At 34.0% G+C, this 21,136-nt stretch overlaps 1 protein-coding gene across 1 annotated transcript in view; it reads left to right on the plus strand.

Moving 5' to 3' along the window:
- The window catches only part of NSF (N-ethylmaleimide sensitive factor, vesicle fusing ATPase), a 147,465-nt gene that overhangs the window by 80,018 nt on the left and 46,311 nt on the right, over window positions 1-21,136 (plus strand). The window contains exons 10-14 of the mRNA XM_063080535.1: window positions 4,368-4,533; window positions 5,333-5,407; window positions 5,632-5,819; window positions 14,666-14,761; window positions 18,851-19,007. Coding sequence (XP_062936605.1) covers window positions 4,368-4,533; window positions 5,333-5,407; window positions 5,632-5,819; window positions 14,666-14,761; window positions 18,851-19,007 — 682 coding nt within the window. The remainder of the gene's footprint in view (window positions 1-4,367; window positions 4,534-5,332; window positions 5,408-5,631; window positions 5,820-14,665; window positions 14,762-18,850; window positions 19,008-21,136) is intronic.

The following is a 21,136-nucleotide window of genomic DNA, read 5'->3' on the forward strand; positions in this document are numbered from 1 at the left end:
GAGAAATGAAGCTGATTTTTTTCAGATTTGAATTTAGTTTTTAAAGTATTTGTGGAAGGAGAACAATTTGTAAAGTAATGTTCAGGGAAAAAAAATAAAACCTAGTTAGATTTTAGAAACTTCGATGGTCACGTAACTATCATCCTGTGGAGAATTGCATTAAAGAATGAATAATCGTCCAAATATGAATAATAGAATGTATTATATTTTATCTTTTTATTATCATGCAGTAAAATTGACCTTTTTTTCTTTTCTGGTATATAGCTTCATGAATTTTAATATGTGTATAGATTCATCAAACCACCACCAAAATCAGGATACAAAACATTTATATCACCCCCCAAAATTCCCTCATGCGTCCCTTTATGGTCACCTTCCCTTTGGCAGTAACCCCTGGTAACTACCAATCTGTTTTCTATCCCCATAATTTTATCTTTTTGAGAATATCATATAAATGAGATCATTTATTTTGAGACTGGCTCCTTTCATTCAGCATAATAATGCCTTTGAGACTCATCCAAGTTGTTGCATGTATCAGACATCTCTTTTTATTGTTGAATAGTATTTTGCTGTGTGGATGTACTACAGTTATTCATTCACCCTCTGAAGGGCATTTGGGTTGTTTTCTAGTTTGGGGCAATTATGAGCAGAGCTGCTGTAAACCTAGTACAGACAGTGGAATTTTTGTGTCATACAGTGTTTTATGTGTTTTTGATTTAAAAAATTTTTTTTTATATATTCAGGTTTGTTTTAGACCAAATCTAATTTCCTTCAGACCATTTTTGAAATATTTTTCCTCCTACTTATGTAACATTTCATCTTTCATCTTTGTCATTTTTTTTTTATTCTGCCTTTTCATCAGGTTGCCTTACTGTAGGTATCCTATCACCAAAACTCTCATACAGAGTCTGTTGACTTCATTTATGTACCATTGTTCATTTCTCACTGACCTTCCAACTACATACTTTTTCATTCTTAAGTCAGGATTAAAATCATATATATGAAGAACATTCTGCTTTGCAAATCATTGGTGACCTCCACTATTTCAATAGAAAGAAAGGCCTGATTCTGGATTTCAGATAAACTCTAACCTCTGCTTCTTACGTTAGGTAAAATTTATTTTCCTTTCTTTAGGGCCTTGATTGCATCTGAGCCTTCTATTCAGGTGACCCTGCATGCTTATAAGTTCTTATCTGTTAGATCCTTTTTTTCTCCTTTTGTATGTCTTTGTTCAGATATAATTTTTCATATCCAAAACCAAGTATACCTGTTTTGTAGGTTACATGATTGTCTACCTAGAAAATTCAGAAGAATCAGATAAAACAAACAAACAAAACTTTAGATGTTATAAATAAAGTAAATATAGAAAAATTAATATATTTTCTCCATACTTCTGTACTGTTTCTGAAATATAATAGAAAAATCCCATTCGCAGTTGCAACCGTAAAACAAATAGTAATTTTTCTGAAGGAATTTATATAACAAAAACTATAAAATTTTATTGAGAGATGCAAGAGACTTGAATAAATTAGAGAGACATATTGTTCTTCTTAAGAATCGAATATCATATAAAGATGTTAGTGTTTCCTAAATTAATTTAGAGATTTAATGTAATTCCAATCAAAGATTGGATTTTTTGTTTCTTGTTTGTGTAATTAGTGGAGGTGGTTTTTTTCTCTGGTAGAATGATTCTGATGTTCATTTGGAAGTAGGCGTGGTTGAAAATAGCCAATACCCAACCTATTACTATAAAGTTACAGAGATAAAAAACATGGATAAATCCAAGAAACAGATTAGAAAAGCTGATAATAATCTAGCAGACATAAAAATCCAAAGTCTGATAGAAATGGCATCTCAGTCAATGAAGAAAGGAAGGATTATTTAATCAGTAGACTGGGTCAGTTAGTTAACTATGTGAGGAAGAATTAATTGGATTCTCACCTCACTTGTACCATACACAAAAATAAAACACCAAATGAAGAATTATATATTAAGTAGAAATCTGAAAGAGAAGATAATGTAGGTAACTGTCAATGTCTGTAATGGGGAAGAATTTTAAGGATAAAAGTAACAGAAAATATCATAAAATAAAAATTGATAATATTGACTGTAACAAAAACCGAATCTTCCACTTAGTAAAAACATACCATAAATAAAATTAAAATACAAATAGTAAACTGTGATAAAATATTTACAAACTAAGAATAGCCTTAATATATGAAGCATTTTGGGGGCTAGAATGGTTAGCTCAGTTGGTTAGAGCATGGTGCTCATCACACCAAGGTCCAGGGTTCAATCCCTTTGCTGGCCAGCCGCCAAAAAAACAAACAAACAAAAAGCATTTTTTAGTCAATTAGAAAAGCTTTTAAATTCCAATAGAAAAATGTGCAGAAGATATATCAAATAATAAGAGAAAGATTACCAATGGTAAAAAGATATGATTTTAAAAAAGCATCAGCCTCTTCACTAATTAGATAAATGTGACTTTAAAACAACAGAAAGATACCATTGTTCATCTATCAAATTAAGAATTTAATATTTTTACTTGTAAAACTGTATACCAAGATAGCCACTGTCATATACTGTGATGGGATTATAAACTGATCAAACCTTTCTGAAAAGTATTTGACATTCTATCTTAAGGGCTTTAAAATAGTCAACACACCTTTTAACCTAAAAAATTGCCTTCCGGAAGTAATCATATATACTGTTTAAGTATAAAAATATTCATTGTAGCAGCATATATATATATATATACACTAAAAACTTAGAAGTAATTAAATATCTAACAGTTTCGATGAAATATTATAAAGGTGTTAAAAATCATGTTGGATAGGCATGGGAAAAGGTTTAAGATAATACCTAGACCAAAAAAAGCAGGATACAAAGTATTACATAGCACTAATTTAACTCATTGAATTTTGGATGATTGTGATTTCTTTATATTTTTTGTTATTTTTTCATATTTTCTATAATGATCATATATTTTGCAATGAGAAGCAAAAATAACCATTTAAAATTATTTTAAAAGAACAGGGCTGGCTGGTTAGCTCACTCAATAGAGTGTGGTGCTGATAACACCAATGTCAAGGGTTTGGATCCCCATACCTGTCAGCCACCAAAACCAAAAGAACAGTTAATGTTCAAGAGAATACAAGGTGCAGTGAGTTTCCAATTTAAAATGTAGAAATAAATCTGTAGAATTTAACAGCATTTAAATTGATGTAATGTAGTTTATTTTTTAACTTTATATCTGCTTACTTTACAACTTTCATTCAGTTAATACGTCTACTTTTATAATAAAATTTTAAAACCTCTGATTTAAAAAAAGATATTCTTACTGGAGATTTAATGAATACTAACTATACCTAATCCTCAATCTCATTGTACTCATAATTTATATTATTCATATGTTGTCATATTAGGTTATGTTTATTCTCACCTGTTTTGTTTTGTTAATCCCTAATGTTCTTTTTTTGTTTAAAGAGAAAAAGAAAAGAAAATTTCTAGAGTTCACTTTTCCCTTTGGTTCCTAATAGGAAACTTAATTATTTAAATGTAAGTTGTTAGAAGGTTCATATTAATTTAACCAAATGAATTATTAGCATTCAAAAGTATTTGCATCTACCAAAGGTTCAAAATATACAAGCTGGTTTCTTTTAATGGTTTATTTTCTGGTAAACTAAAACAGAAATCATTATGCATAAGAAACTGCACCCCTTTTAGCATGTTTTTATAAACTGTCTCTCATCTCACTTTACTGCTAGAGAGAAATAAGTGAATATGTTTTCATGTGAAATAAATGAATGTGAATCATGTTCAATTCCTTTACCCATTTGCCCAATTCCCAGCTGACCTCTGGATGGAATTAATCTTTAGCTATCTAATATGGGAATTAATCTTTAGCTGTCTAATATGACAAAACTAACATTAAACCTATTGCTTCTGGGATAATCTTCTCACCAAACTCAGGGAAAATGAGAGGGAGTTGCCACTCACTGACTTAAATGCATCTGATAAGTATAAGAGTTCTTTTATATAGTGAGATAAGAAATGTATATAAATGAACATTTGCTATTTGATGGAATATTCACTTTTTGTATGTATATACTATATATCAGTATATAATGTGTACTTTTGTTTATGTTTATTAAATATGATGTTCTGGAATGTGTTTTCAGTTTGCAGATTCTGAGAATGCAATTCCAACACTTTTAAGAGGGCGACAACCATGACTCCACTTGCTACATTTATTAGTCAAAATGGAACGAAGTCAATCTATTGAAAGCTTTGTTTTGCTTGTTTGATTAGTTTGTTTAGTAATACATTTAAATTGTGATCTTTAATATAATTTCTTCTTCTAATAGCTTGGTGCTAACAGTGGTTTGCACATCATCATCTTTGATGAAATCGATGCCATCTGCAAGCAGAGAGGGAGCATGGCTGGTAGCACGGGAGTTCATGACACTGTGGTCAACCAGTTGCTGTCCAAAATTGATGGGGTAGAGCAGCTGAACAACATCCTAGTCATTGGTATGGGTACTTAAAAAAAAAAAAAATTACTATTCTTTCAAAAAAACATGAGACACATAGGTTCTGAATTAAGATCTGGGTAGGTTGTAATTATACTATTCTGCCAGTATTTACAGATTAGAAGCAATATTGAACAGACTATTTTAATTCTAGGTTAGTAGGAAAAATAAAAGATGGGTTTCAGTGACTTGTATGTTTAAGCTTATAGCTCACCCTCAGGTGAAAAAGGCAGCACATTGTAATGCAGTGGTTTTCAAACTGTGTCCTGTAGGCCTCCAAGGGGTCCTCAGAGGTGCTTCAGGGTCAGTGAGGGCCAGGGAGTGAGCTTTAGATACTGCAGTGCTATTATAACTTCTTTTAACTGTTTTATATACTGAGCTGCTTCTTAAGATGACTTTTGAAAAAAAGCCTTTTATTTTATGAAGGTTGAAAACCACTGTCCCACAAAAAGGAGGGGACTTTGGAGTCAGATCATGTTCACATTGTCCCTCTGTCACTTTGACAGGTATTTACCCTCTTTCTGAACCTTTAATTTTCTTTTTAAATATTGGAAGTTTTCATTACATTTATATTCCATTGGCTTGTACAGTAGTGAAATACTAAAGCAAAGTCTTCAGGTATTTTTATTAGAACAGATCGAGAACAAATGCTATTTTTATTCATGAATAGTTTGGTTTTCTATTTGACTTTAAAAAATATCCCCTTAGCTTATTGGGGAAAGTGCCATTTTTACATATACTGAAGGGACATTTTATCTTATTTTTGTACTCTGCTCATTTGTTTTAACATTGGTGCTCAGGAATGACCAATAGACCAGATCTGATAGATGAGGCTCTCCTTCGACCTGGAAGACTGGAAGTTAAAATGGAGATAGGTAAGCAGATCTGTTACTGATGGTTTGGGGGGCAGGGGTTGTCATTCTCAGTTTATTAACAGGAGCAATGTCATATAACTCAGTGTTTGCTAGAAAAGTTTTATATCATGAGAAGCAGATGTTTACATGCTTGAGTACCTATAAGAAAAGCATTAGGATTATAATAATCTCTGATGGTGCTTTTGAGACTAGAAAAATGTTTATTTTATTTTTAATTTTATCAGGCTTGCCAGATGAGAAAGGTCGACTACAGATTCTTCATATCCACACAGCAAGGATGAGAGGGCATCAGTTACTCTCTGCTGATGTAGATATTAAAGAACTGGCTGTGGAGACCAAGAATTTCAGCGGTGCTGAATTGGAGGGTCTGGTGCGCGCAGCACAGTCCACTGCTATGAACAGGCATATAAAGGTCAGGAAAATCAACTAAATAGATTAGGAGTTTGCAGCCCTATAAATACTATGCCAGTGTACTTTCTCTTTCCTTTCAAGCGTACCAGGGGCTAGAGTAATGCCGACTTTTGATGGAGAAGAGAGAGGATAAAAGGAACACGAACTAATTGTCAACTACTAAATCTTCAGAGTAGCAGGAAGAAAGATAATGGTGGAATCTGTCTTATGGTAACCACTGACTCATCTACCTTAGGTTCACAGACATGTGAAGGGAAGATTTTGAAGAAGTTTAGAAAAAATTTTGGACTGTATTAAGTTGTAATAAATTATAAGAAGTTGGGTTTTCTCCTTACGTACTAGAATTATGAGGGCTGCTTCATTCAACGAGTATACTGAATACTTGCTATTTTGCATTAGACTGGATATACAAAGATTATAAATCATGACCTCTTCTCTCCAGGAGTTCAGTCAAGGAAATGGACATGTTTACAAACTAGTACAATAATGTTGTAGATACTATGGTAGAAATATGTAGCAGGATACTTATTTTGATAAATTAAATGCTCCTGATTCTTTACTATCTCTTCTCTTTTTCAGGTTTTAGTTATCACCTGATGAGTACTAGATTCATATCTGTTTCTTGAAAGAATGTTTCCTACTTTCAGGTTCATTCTAAATACCCCTACCTGGATAGTTTACCAGGTCTCAAATTTAATATTCCAAAACCAAATTTACTGTCTTTTTTTGCTACTTTGCTTCCTGACCCTATTCCCTTATTTATGCCAATTTTCCAGGCTTAGAACTTCAGGATTATCTTTGATTCTTGCTACTCTACTATATCCTACATCAAGTCATTTGCCACATTTTGTCAGTTCTGTCTTGGCAATATCTTTCAGTTCTCACTGCCACTACCCACCTTCTCATTGAGTAACCTTTCTGTTTCATATCATTCTACTGTTCAGACTCTTTCAATAACTTCCCATGTCTACAGAACAAAGTGCAGACTTCTTAGCCTGGTCTTTAAGGGCCTCTAGATCTGACCCTAAGTGGCCTTTCCAGCTGTATTCCCAGTTATTCTCTATATACTTCAGCCAAACTTAAATACTCACTGGTCAGAAGACATAAATTTATTTTTCAACCTCTCTGCTTTTGCTTTTTTGTTTCAGTAAGGGTTTTTACCCTCTATGTTTACCTATCTTTTCATTACCTGCTTTATATGCTACCATTTTTCTCAGACCTTTTCTTAGTCTCCCTTTGAAGAATGATGTACTCTCTTCCTTCTTGAAATAGTAATGTACCATTTATGGTACTTTTGGTTGACTTTGGTTCAAAATAGATATATCCAGCACCTACTATATGCCAGACACTGTGCTAGGAGTTAATGCTACAACTGCAAAGAAATAAATTGCCGACTATTGAGCAGCTCACAGTCTAATCCTTCACATGCAATGATAGAACCTATATAAAAGGTAAGGAAGTGAAAAGGTATCAGATGTGGTCAACTTGTAAGGTGAGAAAAATCGTCACGGAATAATTTTCTGGGTGGATATGAGTATCTCTTGGAGGGGTAGGGCATTTTAGGTAGAGGGAACAACCTGTGCAAAGGAACAGAGACACAAAATAGCATGGTGTGTTAGGGTAATTTAGTATTGCTTCAGCATAGAAGGTAGGGGAGGGGTGGTAGAGAGAGACATTGTGGGGCATAAGTCAGGAGACTAAAGCAGGGGATAGAGCACAAAGAGCCTTTTATACTCTGCTAAGAAGTATGGACTTTTTTCTGTGAGTAGTACTAAGCCATTGAAGAGTTTTAAGAATAGTAGTGGCATAGTGTTAAAACATAAGATCACTCTGGCAGCTTTGTCAAGTGGAGTATTTAGGGGACTGGAGTTGGTGACACAAGACAAGAGAGGGGAGCTTTTTATAACAGTTCAGGCAGGAAATAATAAAAGCCTGAACAGTTAGGTTGAGTATGTTGTAGTTATGTAGATACACCCTATCAATGGTTCTAGACTAGGAATGAGCAAACCATGGCCCATGGGCCAAGTCCAGCCAACCACCAGTTTTTATAAATAAAGGTCTTTTGGAACAGAGTCACACACCCGTTAATTTATGTCTATGGCTGCTTTCATGCTACATTAGCAGAATTGAGTATCTGCAACAAAGACTGCATGGCTCACAAAGCCTAAAGTATTTACTACCTGGTCCTTTACAGAAAAAGTTTCCTATTCTAGACTTTCTGTCCGTATCTTATTAATCTTTGAATCTCCCACAGTATCCCAAATAGGGCTAAACACTGAGTATATGTTAGGTATTCAGTAAGTATCTTTTAAATGAGTAAACTTATATATGTATTCTGAATCAAACTTTTATCCAGAAGTCATAATGGCCCTACATTATAGAAGTGACTTTGTTCTAGATCAAGAATGCTAAAGGTTTGGGCCGAGCCCGTGGCGCACCTGGTAGAGTGCTGCGCTGGGAGCGCGGCGACGCTCCGCCGCGGGTTCGGATCCTATATAGGACTGACCGGTGCACTCATTGGCTGAGTGCCGGTCACGAAAAAAAAAAACGACAAAAAAAAAAAAAAAAAGAATGCTAAAGGTTTGAATAGTGTGAAAATACAGTATTGGGTCCTTTATAGAATAGATCCATTCATCTATTCAGGGCCTATTTTTTCATTTTTTTTCTCCTTTGCTATAAGAAATGTCTTAGTAAGAGGTGATGGTGACTTCAAGAAAAATTATGTAAATGATGTAAAAATTGCGCCCTACCATATTCATCTTTCGACTCAGACCACTGGAGTGCATCTTGATACACTGTAATATACACAATAACTAGTTTACTAGCTATCAGATTTTTCATGCGCATTGACCATGGGATTTTTCTCTTATTTAGTCATTTGTCATTTTTGCCACAATACTCCTATCCCAAGCATGTTTCTTTCTTCAAGCATATACTGGGTTCATCTACATATGAGGCAGTGAGAAATGGTGAGAAGATCACAAATTTCATACTCAGAAGACATTATGTTATGTATTACTGTTCTTTCACTTCTTTGTTTCTGAGTCATCAAGGGGAAATGCTACCTATTTCACCAGGTTTTTGTGAGAATGACATCAAATACTGTATATGGAAGTGCTTTATAAACTATATAAATACCAGTTATTTCTGTTTTTGTTATTATTGGCTGATTTGAGAGGATATCATATTCATTCTTTTCAATATCTGCATTTCTGATTTTTGTTGACTATTTGCAGTTACAATTTTTCTAATTGTAAAGCCAAAATATTTGTTACCATTGTATAGAATGTATTATCCTTCAGATTTGCAAGTAAGAAGTGGTGCAAATTGTTGACATTATTTCCCTCACTTTGTCCATGTGTTTGAATTTTCTTTAAGCTTCAGGTAATACATATTGATTTGTGATCAATACTCTTTGTACCAAGCAGCTTTTAATTTCTTACAGTATCTGTGGAATAGCTAACACAGGGCACTATGGAGGTGCTTTAGAGAAGAGAAAGATATATAAGAGACTAATATCACCTCCCCCCAAAAATATTACTAACATTTATTTCCTTTTCTGCATTTTTAAAAATCTGCATTGTCAAAAGTTCTTTAAACACTGTTTTCCCAACAAGACTCTTCCTCAGCTGAACAAAAGATACACAGTTTTAGTCTTTCCATTGCTGTAGATGTTTATAGATTTACTGGTAGTGATTGATGAATAAATATTTACTTTGAAACTTATGATTTAAAGTTAGTATAGAATTTGAAAACATCCATAACATTCAACTGTTATGATGTTCTTTCTTCATATTATAAAAAGCAATTATTAGAGTTATTTTGCTTCCTTTTCAAAAGATTTAAGCCTAAATAAAGATTTAGTCAGGTGGACAAAACTAGTCTTCTCTGTTAAACCGTTTTTTCAGGTTTTCTGAAACAAGTGGAAAATCCTGTCATAAACACCTGATGTTCATGTCATTTGTACTTGAACCCATGTGTGTGGTCAACTAAAATTCATATGACATTTGGTTGTTTTTATCTTGAAAGGAATGTCTGCTTCAGGTAGAGAAGATTCTTAACCCAAATTTCTTCTCTAATCTCTTGTAAGGAAATAAATTGAGGGGACACACACACAAACACTTTACAACAGAATCAAAGTTCTGAGTTATGTTTACGGAATTTCAATAAAATTATTTTTTATTTTCTATAGAATTTTTGATTGATTAAGGTCATTCCACCCTTAATTTAAGAGGAATGATAAGAACTTTGAAAGGTCAGATTTAAAAGGTTATGAAATTTAAGGGTGACCACTTGATATTTGCTAGTGTTGAAATACAAGTTTATTAGTTTCTGCAGGTAAAAGCTGAAAGATGCTGCCTCTTCTATATTGATTAGCTGTTATAAATAAAATGCAGGAAAAAATCTTCCTAATTCAAATGAATGAGAAAAGGTTTTCTGAATGAGTAAAAATTCAGTATAGTAGACTTTTTAAAAATAAAATTTTACTAATTTTGATAAAGTAGTAAAAGTTGGCTAAGAGAAGTCCTTAGAAAATTTATTTTAATGAACAGGTAGGAGTCATTTGCAGTTGGAAGATTGGTTGTTTACATTAGGTAACTTCTAAAATTTCTGTAGTGCCTGAAAACAACTTGTTCTAAAATAAATTCTTCCCCCTAGCAATCTTAATTCACTTTTAATTCATTCGGTGAGTCCTTTTTTAATAATTAGTAAAAAGAAAAGTTTCACACCAGCTTCAGTCCTAAAATCTATTGTATTTTTTGGCAGACGTTGAAAGATGGACAAAAATTTTCATTCATATTGCTGTATGTTTCTAACATTTGAATTCAATTTTACTATAAGAGCAAATCAAAATAAAAATGTAGTAAAAACTTAGGTCTATATAGGGAGAGAACATTTAAATGAGGCTGGTAGCTTCATTGGTTTTTTAATATGATGTGATTGTCAGAGCTCACTTCTTTGTGTTCACCTGAGAGTTTGGACCTTGTAGAATCCTTTTAGATGTATCAAAAAGTTTTAATCAAAGTTAAAACCTATATATGAGTGTACCTAGGAAGGAAATTGTGTATCTGTCCTTAATGACTTATGAAAACTCCCAGGTTTTATACTTAGACAAATGAGATAATGAGGCTAGCCAGTTAGCCCAGTTGTTAGAGCGCGGTGCTGATAACACCAAGGTCCCTGTATTGGCCATCTGCCAAAAAGAAGCAGCTAATGCATATGAACATACTTTATAAACTATAAAGAACTATAGGGATTTATATATTACAAACTATTGTAATTCTTTCATAGAATTACATGCTTATTTCCTATAACACCATTTCCATTTTTTAAACTTAGAAATTCCAAATAAATGTGATAAATATTTATCAGTGCCTAATATGTGCCAATGAAGGCCCTGTTAAAAATTTGAATGCTTATCGTTCTATTTAAGTAGAATATCTGTCTATTTAAATGTTACTTGTTACAATCTCTCTTTTTAAAAGTATAGAAGTCATAATGAAAACATTCTCTTTATAAAAGATTCAAGGATGCCAGAGTATATAGGTAAAAATGAGAAAGGCCGTCTCTAATACCCCTTCTCTTTCCCTCTCCAGAGTTAGCCAGCATTTGGGATATACTTCTGTAATTTGTTTTCTTTATATTTTTACATTCATATACACTTGTGCTATTTTTTTTTAAAAAAAGAATGTTAATGGAATTGCACTACACTTTACATTTTTCACTTGCCAATATGTCTTGAGTAGCTTTTCATGTCAGCACATGTAAGTCCCCTTCATTATTTTGGATAAATGCACAGTATTCAAGAATACGAGGATACTCCAAAAAGTTCGTGGAAAGATAGAATTAAAAAATAATACAAACCTTTTTAATGAACTTTTTGAAGTACCCTCGTATTACCACATAATTTAAAATGTGAGATCCATAAGAGCAGGGACCTTGTCTGTTTTATTTACTGCTATGTCTCTAGTTCCTAGAACAGTGCTTGGTATATAGTAGGTACTCAGTAAATATAATAAATGAATGAATAATTTATTTAACATATAGATTATTTCTGGTTATGGCTATTAAAGATCATGCTGTTGTGAAAATGCTCTCCTGTGCCTCTCTGTGTACATAAGGGAGTCATTTTCTAGGGTAGATATCCAGACTTTTTTTGAAAACATGCTTTTATCATCTTCTAGTTTCTAGTGTTGCCAGTGAGAGGTATCATAGCAGTCATATTCTGATTTCTTTGCAGGCAACCTGTTTTTGTCTCTTAGAAAGGTTCCAAGACTTTCTCTTCATGTTTGGTGCTCTGAAAATTTACAGCAGTGTGTCTAGACATGTGATATTCTTTCTTGGGTTTCTTTCTATTTATCCCGATCTGCATTTGTTGAACGCTTTCAAATGCAAAGACACACCTTTCTTAAGCTGTAGGAGATTTATTTCTTTTCTGTCTTGTATTGTTTCTTCTTTATCATTCTTTTTGTTCTGTCCTTCTGAGAATCCTATTAGATCAGTGTTAAAACTTCTAGATATATCTTCCATGCTTTTTAATCTTTCTCTCTTACTTTCTGTCATTTCATGGGATTTGGGTCAGGAAGGGAGAAAAATAATTGTGTTGTTTGCCATCTTCATCCAGTTTCCTGATATAGTTCTTTTTATCCCATAAGGCTGACTTTTTTTTTTTTTTTTTTTTTGGTCTGTCATTTTATTTGTCTCAGCAGTCTGTTCCTAAAGGAACATGACTCATATTTTATAATGATCAATGGAAGATTGATATTTGCTTAACATACTTTTGTTTCATAGTCAGCCTTTTTTTAGAAGATGTCTTTTTTTTTAAAACCATGATACCAATTTAAAAATTAGACTCTCTTGCATTGTGCTATTGGTAAGGAGCCCAGTCATATAAAAAAATGTGTTGGTATCTTAATCACTCATCAGGTCTAGGCAGCTCCAAGTGCTGATAAAGACCTTGATGCTTCTCCAGATGTCTTAGTGTTAGCTCCAGGTGCACTAAGCAGAATATTTGGAGATTCCAAATATTCTCAAGCACAAAGTATGAGTACAACTCAAAGTCTGGGTCCCTGGTCTCCTAGAGTAATGGTTCTTAAACCCTGTTCAGTATCAGAATCACCTCTGGCACTTTATAAAACTTTAAATGCCTGGGCCCTCTACTGGACTTGTTAAATCAAAATCCTGAGGGGGTGGGGCTGGGCATCTCTATGTCTTTAAAGGCTCTAGAAGTTATTCTGATGGGCACCCAAGGATGAGAACCATTGCTGTAATCCTCTGTATTTTCCTTGTATATGTATTTTTCACTGTTCTTACCCTCTGGATCTGTTTTCTGTTAACTCATGCCTCACTTTTTAAAAAATGGCTATACAGTTTTCTTTGGGACAGATGTGTTGTAATTTACTTAACTGATCCCCTGTTGGTGGACATTTAATATGCTTCCAGTCTTTTGTTATTAGCAATTAGTGTAGCAGTGCCGGCCCGTGGCTCACTCAAGAGAGTGTGGTGCTGATAACACCAAGGCCACGGGTTCAGATCCCCATATAGGGATGGCCGGTTAGCTCACTTGGGAGAGCGTGGTGCTGACAACACCAAGTCAAGGGTTAAGATCCCCTTTCCGGTCATCTTTTAAAAAAAAAAAAGAAAGAAAAAGAAAAAGAAAAGAAATTACTGTAGCAGATATCCTTGTACATACAACTTTGTCCACATTTGTGAATAGATTTATGGGATAAATTCCTAGAAGTAGAATTGTGAAGACAAATGGCATATATATTTGTCAATTTCAGGATATTTTTGTTTGTTTTCAATTTTTTTTATTATGTTAAAGTGTATATAACATTAAATGTACTATAACCATTTTTAAGTGGTACACAGTTGAGTGGTATTACATACATTCATAATTTTGTACAATCATTACTACCATCCATCTCCAGAACTCTTTTTATCCTATAAAACTGAAACTCTTTATCCGTAAACAATAATTCCCCGTTCCCCTCACCCCCAACCTCTGGCAACCACCATTCTGCCATCTGTCTCTGAGTTTGACTACTCTAAGTACCACATATAAGTGGAATCATATGGTATTGGTCTTTTGTGACTGGCTCATTTCATTTAACATGATGTCCTTGAGGTTCCATGTTGTAGAGTATGTCAAAATTTCTTTCCTTTGTAAGGCTGGATAATATTTCATTGTATGTATACACCACATTTTTCTTATCCATTCATCGGTCAGTGGACCACTTGAGTTGCTTCCACATTTTAGTTACTGTGAATAATGCTGCTGTGAATATTGGTGTGCAAATATTTCTTCAAGACCCTGCTTTCAGTTCTTTGGGGTATATACCCAGAAGTGGAATTGCTGCATCATATGGTAGCCCTATGTTTAATATTTTGAGGACTCACTATACTGTTTTTGACAGGAATTGTACCATTTTACATTCCCACCAATAGAGCGCAAGGGTTCCAATTTTTCCACATCCTCATCAGCACTTATTATTTTCTGGTTTTTGGTAGTAGCCATTCTAGTTGGTATGAGGTAAAATCTCATTGTAGTTTTGATTTGCATTTCCCTAATGATTAGTGGAGCACCTTTTCTTGTGCTTATTGGCCATTTGTGTACCTTCTTTGGAGAAATGTCTGTTCAAGTCCTTTACCCATTTTTGAGTTGGGTTGTTTGTTTGTTGTTGAATTTTAGGAGTTCTCTATATGTCCTGGATATTAATCCTTTATCATATATGTGATTTGCAAATATTTGAGAATTTTTTATCTGTGAAAATATGCTTTTAATCCTCAGGTGAAAATATTCTTGAATCTTGGAATTCCTTACATTTTGTTTTCATTTCTTCTTAGGCCAGTACTAAAGTGGAAGTGGACATGGAGAAAGCAGAGAGCCTACAGGTGACAAGGGGAGACTTCCTTGCTTCTTTGGAGAATGACATCAAGCCAGTAAGAATGCATATTGAGTAATTTATAGCCAAAAAAATTAATAATAATTCAAGAGAAAAATAAGGGCCATGTCACCCAGTGTTGCAGAAAGTCATATCAATGTAGTTTTACAAAATGGGACAATCTTAGTATTGGAAGTGTCGGTATAAGAAACGGTAACCCAGATGGCTTGGTGATTTACCAATACTTACCTAAATATTTCTCACGATAGGGAACTTACCATCTTATAAGGCAGCCCATTCAATTTTGAGGCTTTATTTTTTCTAGTTCAATATAAAGTAAGAATAAATTCTTCTTTGATTAATAAATTCTACAGTTCGTTTTCTTATTGGTTCTTATACAATCTCAAGCTACAGAAACCTAAATTCAGCCCATCCCCCATATGTCAGTAATGATATTTCAAATTAACTCTCATATTCTTCTCTCTCTCTCTCTTTCTCTACCTTTCCCCAACCTACTGCAAGCATTCCTTTTTCTTGCTCAATACCTCTAGTTCCTCTGACTGCTATACTAAGACAATTAGCCATCCTAGGTACCCTTTTTAAAAAAAGTGTCAGTTTCCCCAAAATGTACTCAAAACAGTCATAGTTGGAGCTTTAGAATACAATATAAGGTCATTAACCCATTTTTCTATAAAACAACCACTAACGTTTGAGTAACCATTGTTTGGAGTACAAAACAAACTATACTTCTCTTTAAGTAAGGCTCAGTTTTAAAGAGGTGTGTTCTTCTTAAATGGACTTCAGGTGCACAGAATTAGATTAATAATCTTTAATTCATGACACACTGTTGTTATTAGTCTATAATACATGGTATGTAAAATAAAAGGTATATTTAATTTTCTGGGACTTGCTATTTTGTTAAGTATTTTATTACCAAGAGTCATCCATACGATTTCCTGTAGCTATACATCATTCATTTTTATTACTAAATAGCATTCCATTGTGTGACTACCACAATTTATCTATTTTCCTGTCGATGGGCATTTGGAATGTGATCAGTTTTTTGTTATTACAAGCAAGTGCTGTTGTAAGCATTCTTGAATGAGTTTCTCTTTGATATATATTGAGGAATAAAATTGCTGTGGTGTTGGATGTATGAATGTTCAACTATAAAAGATAATTTTAAACTTTTCCCAATTATTACTGCCCCCAATAATGTAAAGAGATCCTCTCGCTCTAAATCCTGTCTAACACTTGGTATTGTCAGACTTAATTTTTGCCATTCGGTTGGAGGTACTCTGGGATCTCATTTTGGTTTTGATTTGCATTTCACTGATTACTTATGAAGTTAAGCATTTCTTCAAGTATGTTTATTGGCCATGTGTGTTTTCTGTGAAATCCTGTTTAAATATTTTGCCTATTTTTCTTTTGTGTTGTTTATTCTTTTATTTTTATTTGATCTGTACAAGTTCTTTATATATTTTTTTTTCTCAATTTTTTATTGTGTTATGTTAAAATACACATAACATAAAATTTACCATCTTAACCATTCTTAAGTTTACAGTTTGGTGGTATTAAATACATTCATAATATTGTGCAACCATCACCTCCAGCAGTCTCCAGAACGGTTTTCATTAGGTAAAACTGAAACTGTACCCACTAAACAATAACTCCCCATCCCCCTCTCCTCCAGCTCAGCAACCGACCACCACTGTCTGTCTCTATGAATTTGACTACCCTAAGTACCTCATATAAGTGAAGTCATACAGTATTTTTCTTTTTGTGACTGGTATTTCACTTAACATAATGGAAAGTTCAGCTACATTGCAACATATGTCAGAATTTCTTTTTAAAGGCTGAATAGTATTCCATTGTATGTATGAATACTTCAAAAAGTTCATGGAAAGATTCATACTACTTTTTAGTTCTGTTTTTCCACGAACTTTCTAAAGTACCTATATACCATATTTTGCTCATCCATTCGTCAGTGGACACTTTGGTTGCTTCCACATTTTAGCTATTGTGAATAATGCTGCTGTGAACATGGTTGTACAAATATCACGTAAAACCCTGTTTCAATTATTTTGGGTATATACCCAGAAGTGGAATTGTTACATCATATGGTAATTTTATGTTTAATATTTTGAGGAACTGCCAGACTTTTCCACAGGGGCTGTACCATTTCACATTCCTACCAACAGTGCACAGCTGTTCCAGTTTCCCCTCATACTTGCCAGTACTTTTTCAGGTTTTTTTGGTAGTAGCCATCCTAATGGGTATGAGTTAAAATCTCATTGTAGTTTTGATTTGCATTTCCCTAATGATGAGTGTTGAGCATCTTTTGATATGCTTTTGGCCATTTGTTATATATTCTTGACGATAATTATTTGTTGTAAGTATGTTAAAGACAAAAATCAATTTGTGTTAGCCCTGTCTTCTTTTTAATGACTATTTTGACTTTTAAATATAAAATACTTTCAAAAGTTACTGAGCAATGGAAATGGTTTAATCTTTTGCTGTTGTCATTTGTAGTAGTTACCAAAAATGTTACAGCCTGGACTAACCAATCTATTCCAAAGTGGTTTTTTTAATGACAAATAATTTGACTATGAGGAAGTGAGAACTAAAAACTTATTTATTCCAAGGGTCTGGAGGATAAAACAGAAAATGCAGTGATAGGATATGTAAGGAAGAAATACATATTGTGTAGCATGAGAGACTCACTATTTTATGATTCAGGCATGTTAAAGCTTCTGCTGTGAGGCATGGACTATATAGTTGGAACAAAAGCCACCCAAACTACATATTTCCCAGAACAGACATTCAACCAGTATTTATTAGGCTCTTCCTTTATAACTTTTTACAGTGCCACTGAATTTGCCATGTCCAAGCCAAAGAATGAGGATTTTCCTCTGTATTCAGGAATCAAAGGACTAGTGTATACAAGGATACTACCTACCCAAAGAATGGTCTGAAAAATTATTTTGTGGAAAAGTAATAGGGACATGAGACTACTGGATACTGTTGCAGAGACAGTATTACAAAAATGACTTTCTGTGGGGTGTAACTTCTAAAGAACTGTTAAAATTATTCCATACTTCAGGTAATTAAAAATTGACTTTTTGAGAGATATGATAATCTTTAAAAAGTTGAAATTCTCAAGATACAAGAGCACTTCAGAAAGTTCATAGAAAAATAGAATTAAAAGATAATACAAATCTTTCCATGAACTTTTTGAAGTACCCTCATACATGACCTTTACATGTACATTGGGTTATATTTTTCTACTCATTTATTCTCCTGTTAATCTTATGAAAATCCACTTCAATTGTAAGTACTAAAGTTATTTACTACTTTTGGCAGCTGTTTTGATGGAAGTTATTATCTTTGAGATTAGAAGTTGAAAGTGAAGAGGGATGTGATTTAAGCTCCAATACGTAGTGAAGTCAAATAAAATTATTATGTATAGTAATAGCTTTTATTTCCTTTTTATGACCTTTCAATCTTTCATTACAGCTGCTCATTTCTATCTCATTCTAAATCTTATTTTACACACATACAGGGGTCTTCAAAAAGTTCATAAAAGGATTCATAGTATCTTTTAATTCAATTTTTTTAGGAACTTTTTGAAGTACCCTCATATACTTACTTTGGTTCCATTTAACTTATTTGATGTGGACATGATCTTATTACCATTTCATATTCTTATTTTAATTCACAGCACCTATAGTTAGTGTTAGGATAGTACCTTTGTCTGGGAGCTAACTGTTTCTCATTTCTAAGTCCATAATCTCTTTTTCTCTTTGTTCTTAACAGAGTGGCTACAACCTGCATACTGTTTATAGAAACAAGCATGTTGGAACATACTCTTTCTCTCAGGGATTATGAGGGTTTGAGCTCTGGTAGAATCTGAGCCTAGAATCCATTGTTTTTATTTCATTAAGTCACCCAAAGCAGCTTTTTTTTTTTTTTTTTCTTATTGGATAAAAAGTTACACAAGAAATTATAAAACAATTATTTGCTTTTCAAGTTTTTTACATTAATATGAGATAGTGCTCAACACTTTTACTCACCTTTTATATCTTTAAATATTTCAGTTTTTAATACTGATGCTCAAAATACTTTAAACTGTCCTTTTCCTCAATAGGCATTTGGCACAAACCAAGAGGATTACGCAAGTTACATTATGAATGGTATCATCAAATGGGGTGACCCAGTCACTCGAGTTCTAGATGATGGGGAACTGCTGGTTCAGCAGACTAAAAACAGTGACCGCACACCACTGGTTAGCGTCCTTCTGGAAGGTGAGAAAGAATGATGAGATGGCATTAAAAGTAAAAAAAAAAAAAAAAAAGCACCTAAGAAAAAACATTTAGCACAGTCCAGAAAAGGGCATTCTTTTCAGTTCTAAACCTTGTTCATGATCTGAAAATAGTGATCTAGTCTGTGTACCAGTATTGAGTACAAATTAAAATTTTCTTGGGATGAAATGTTACAGATGAATAATAGCCACTAGTTTCCTTGTAGGATTGTATTTAAATTTCTGTGGTACTTAACAGACTGACTGATACCACATAGCACGTGATTCCATGAAATATTTACTGAGTACTTGCTATATTTTAAGACATCGAATTTGTGGCTGGGGATACAAAGACACTCAGGCGTTCAGTCTAGTCATAAAAAACGACGTGTAAAGAAATTCCTAACTGTGTCATATACAAGGGTCCTTCAAAAAGTTCATGGAAAGATTCATATTATCTTTCAATTCCATTTTTCCACAAACTTTTTGAAGTACCCTCATATGTCTAAAGGTGTGTGTGAATGCAAGTCATTTTGTTTAGGGGTGGTCAGGGAAAGCTGGATGTTGAATTTAGGCCTTGAAGGATCAGTTAGGATTTTATCAAACAGACAAAAAGGGAAGGACATGCCATTCACAAATAATTAATTTGCAGTTATGATTTGTATGACAACAGAAAAGTTCAGTGAGGCTACACGATGGGAACCTAACCCCTTCCAAAGGTCTGGGGGTGAGGTCTCCCTGAGAGAAATGCATTAAGCCAAGACCTGCAGGATGGGGAGAAGCTGGCCAAGCAGAGTAATTGGGCAAGATGTACTAGGCAGGGACTGGCATGTGAAAAAGCCCTAGGCAGAAAGGAGCTTGAAACAGAAAGAAAGATTAGCTAGACATGAAACTGACGAAGTACACAGGATCCAGTTCACACAAAACCTTGTAGGCTATGTGAAAGATTTGGACTATTTCTGAGGAGCAATGGGAAACCATTTGGAGGGTTTTAAGCAGTGACATCACATGATCAGATTTTTATTTTCAAAACATCGTCATGACTGCTTTATGATGAAGCATGGATTAGAGGAGCAAAAAGGTATAGGACTATGAGACTAATGGTCAGAAGCAGTTGCATTAGTCTTAATGAGAGCTGACTGTGGTTTGAAGTAATGTGGCGGAAGTGGAGATGGAGATAAGTAGACTAATTTGAGGAATAGTTAGGAGGTAAAATTAAAAAGACTTAATAATCATTACTACTAGTTACCAATCATAATTAAGTGGACATTCTTTGACTCCTTACTATTTGCCAGTTACTCTGCTAGCACTTTACACATATCATCTCATTTAAACCCTACTTCAGGGCTGGCTAGTTAGCTCAGTCGGTTAGAGCACAGTGTTGTAACAGCAAGGTCAAGGGTTTGGATCCCTGTACCAGCCAGCTGCCAATAAATAAATAAATAAATAAACTTTACTTCAATCCTGTGAGGGATGATGCTAGTTATCCCTATTTTGTAGATGGGGAAGCTTAAGCTTCAAATATTGATTACGTTGAATGTAGGAAGAGGTATCAAACATGACCCCCAGGTTTCTGGCATGTATGGCCTGGTAAATGGCACTGTTTACTGAGATTGGGAGCACTAATGGAGAAGGAGATTTCAGGAAGAAAGTTCGTGAGTTCGGTTTTGAACATGTTAAATTCGAGGTTCCTATAGGATAATTAAATTGGAAATATTGAGTATCCTGTTGGTTATGTTTGTCTGGTGCTCCCAAGAGAGGTCTGACTGAGAGTAGATCCATGGGAGCCATGAGAGTGGATGAAGTCACTTACAGAAAGAGTGTGCATTGAGATGAAAAGGGGCCTAGAACTTATCTCTGAGGCATGTTAACATGTAAGGTTTAAATAGAGCAGGAAGAGTTGACAAAGGAGATTGAGCAAGAGTAACCGGTGAGGTAAGGGGGTAGAAAGAGAATGTGCTACCACAGAAGCCAAGAAAATTATTCAAGAAAGAGGGGAGTTGTCAATTGTATCAAGTGCTCCTAAGAGGCCAAGAACGGTGAAGAATCTGTTGGGTTTGGTGACATGGAGGTCATTGTTAACCTTGACGGGACTAGAAGCCAGCCATAAGTTTTGGTGAGGATGGGTGGGAA

The sequence above is a fragment of the Cynocephalus volans genome, chromosome 16, assembly GCF_027409185.1.
Source record: "Cynocephalus volans isolate mCynVol1 chromosome 16, mCynVol1.pri, whole genome shotgun sequence".
In the NCBI taxonomy this organism is placed as follows: Eukaryota; Metazoa; Chordata; class Mammalia; order Dermoptera; family Cynocephalidae; genus Cynocephalus; species Cynocephalus volans.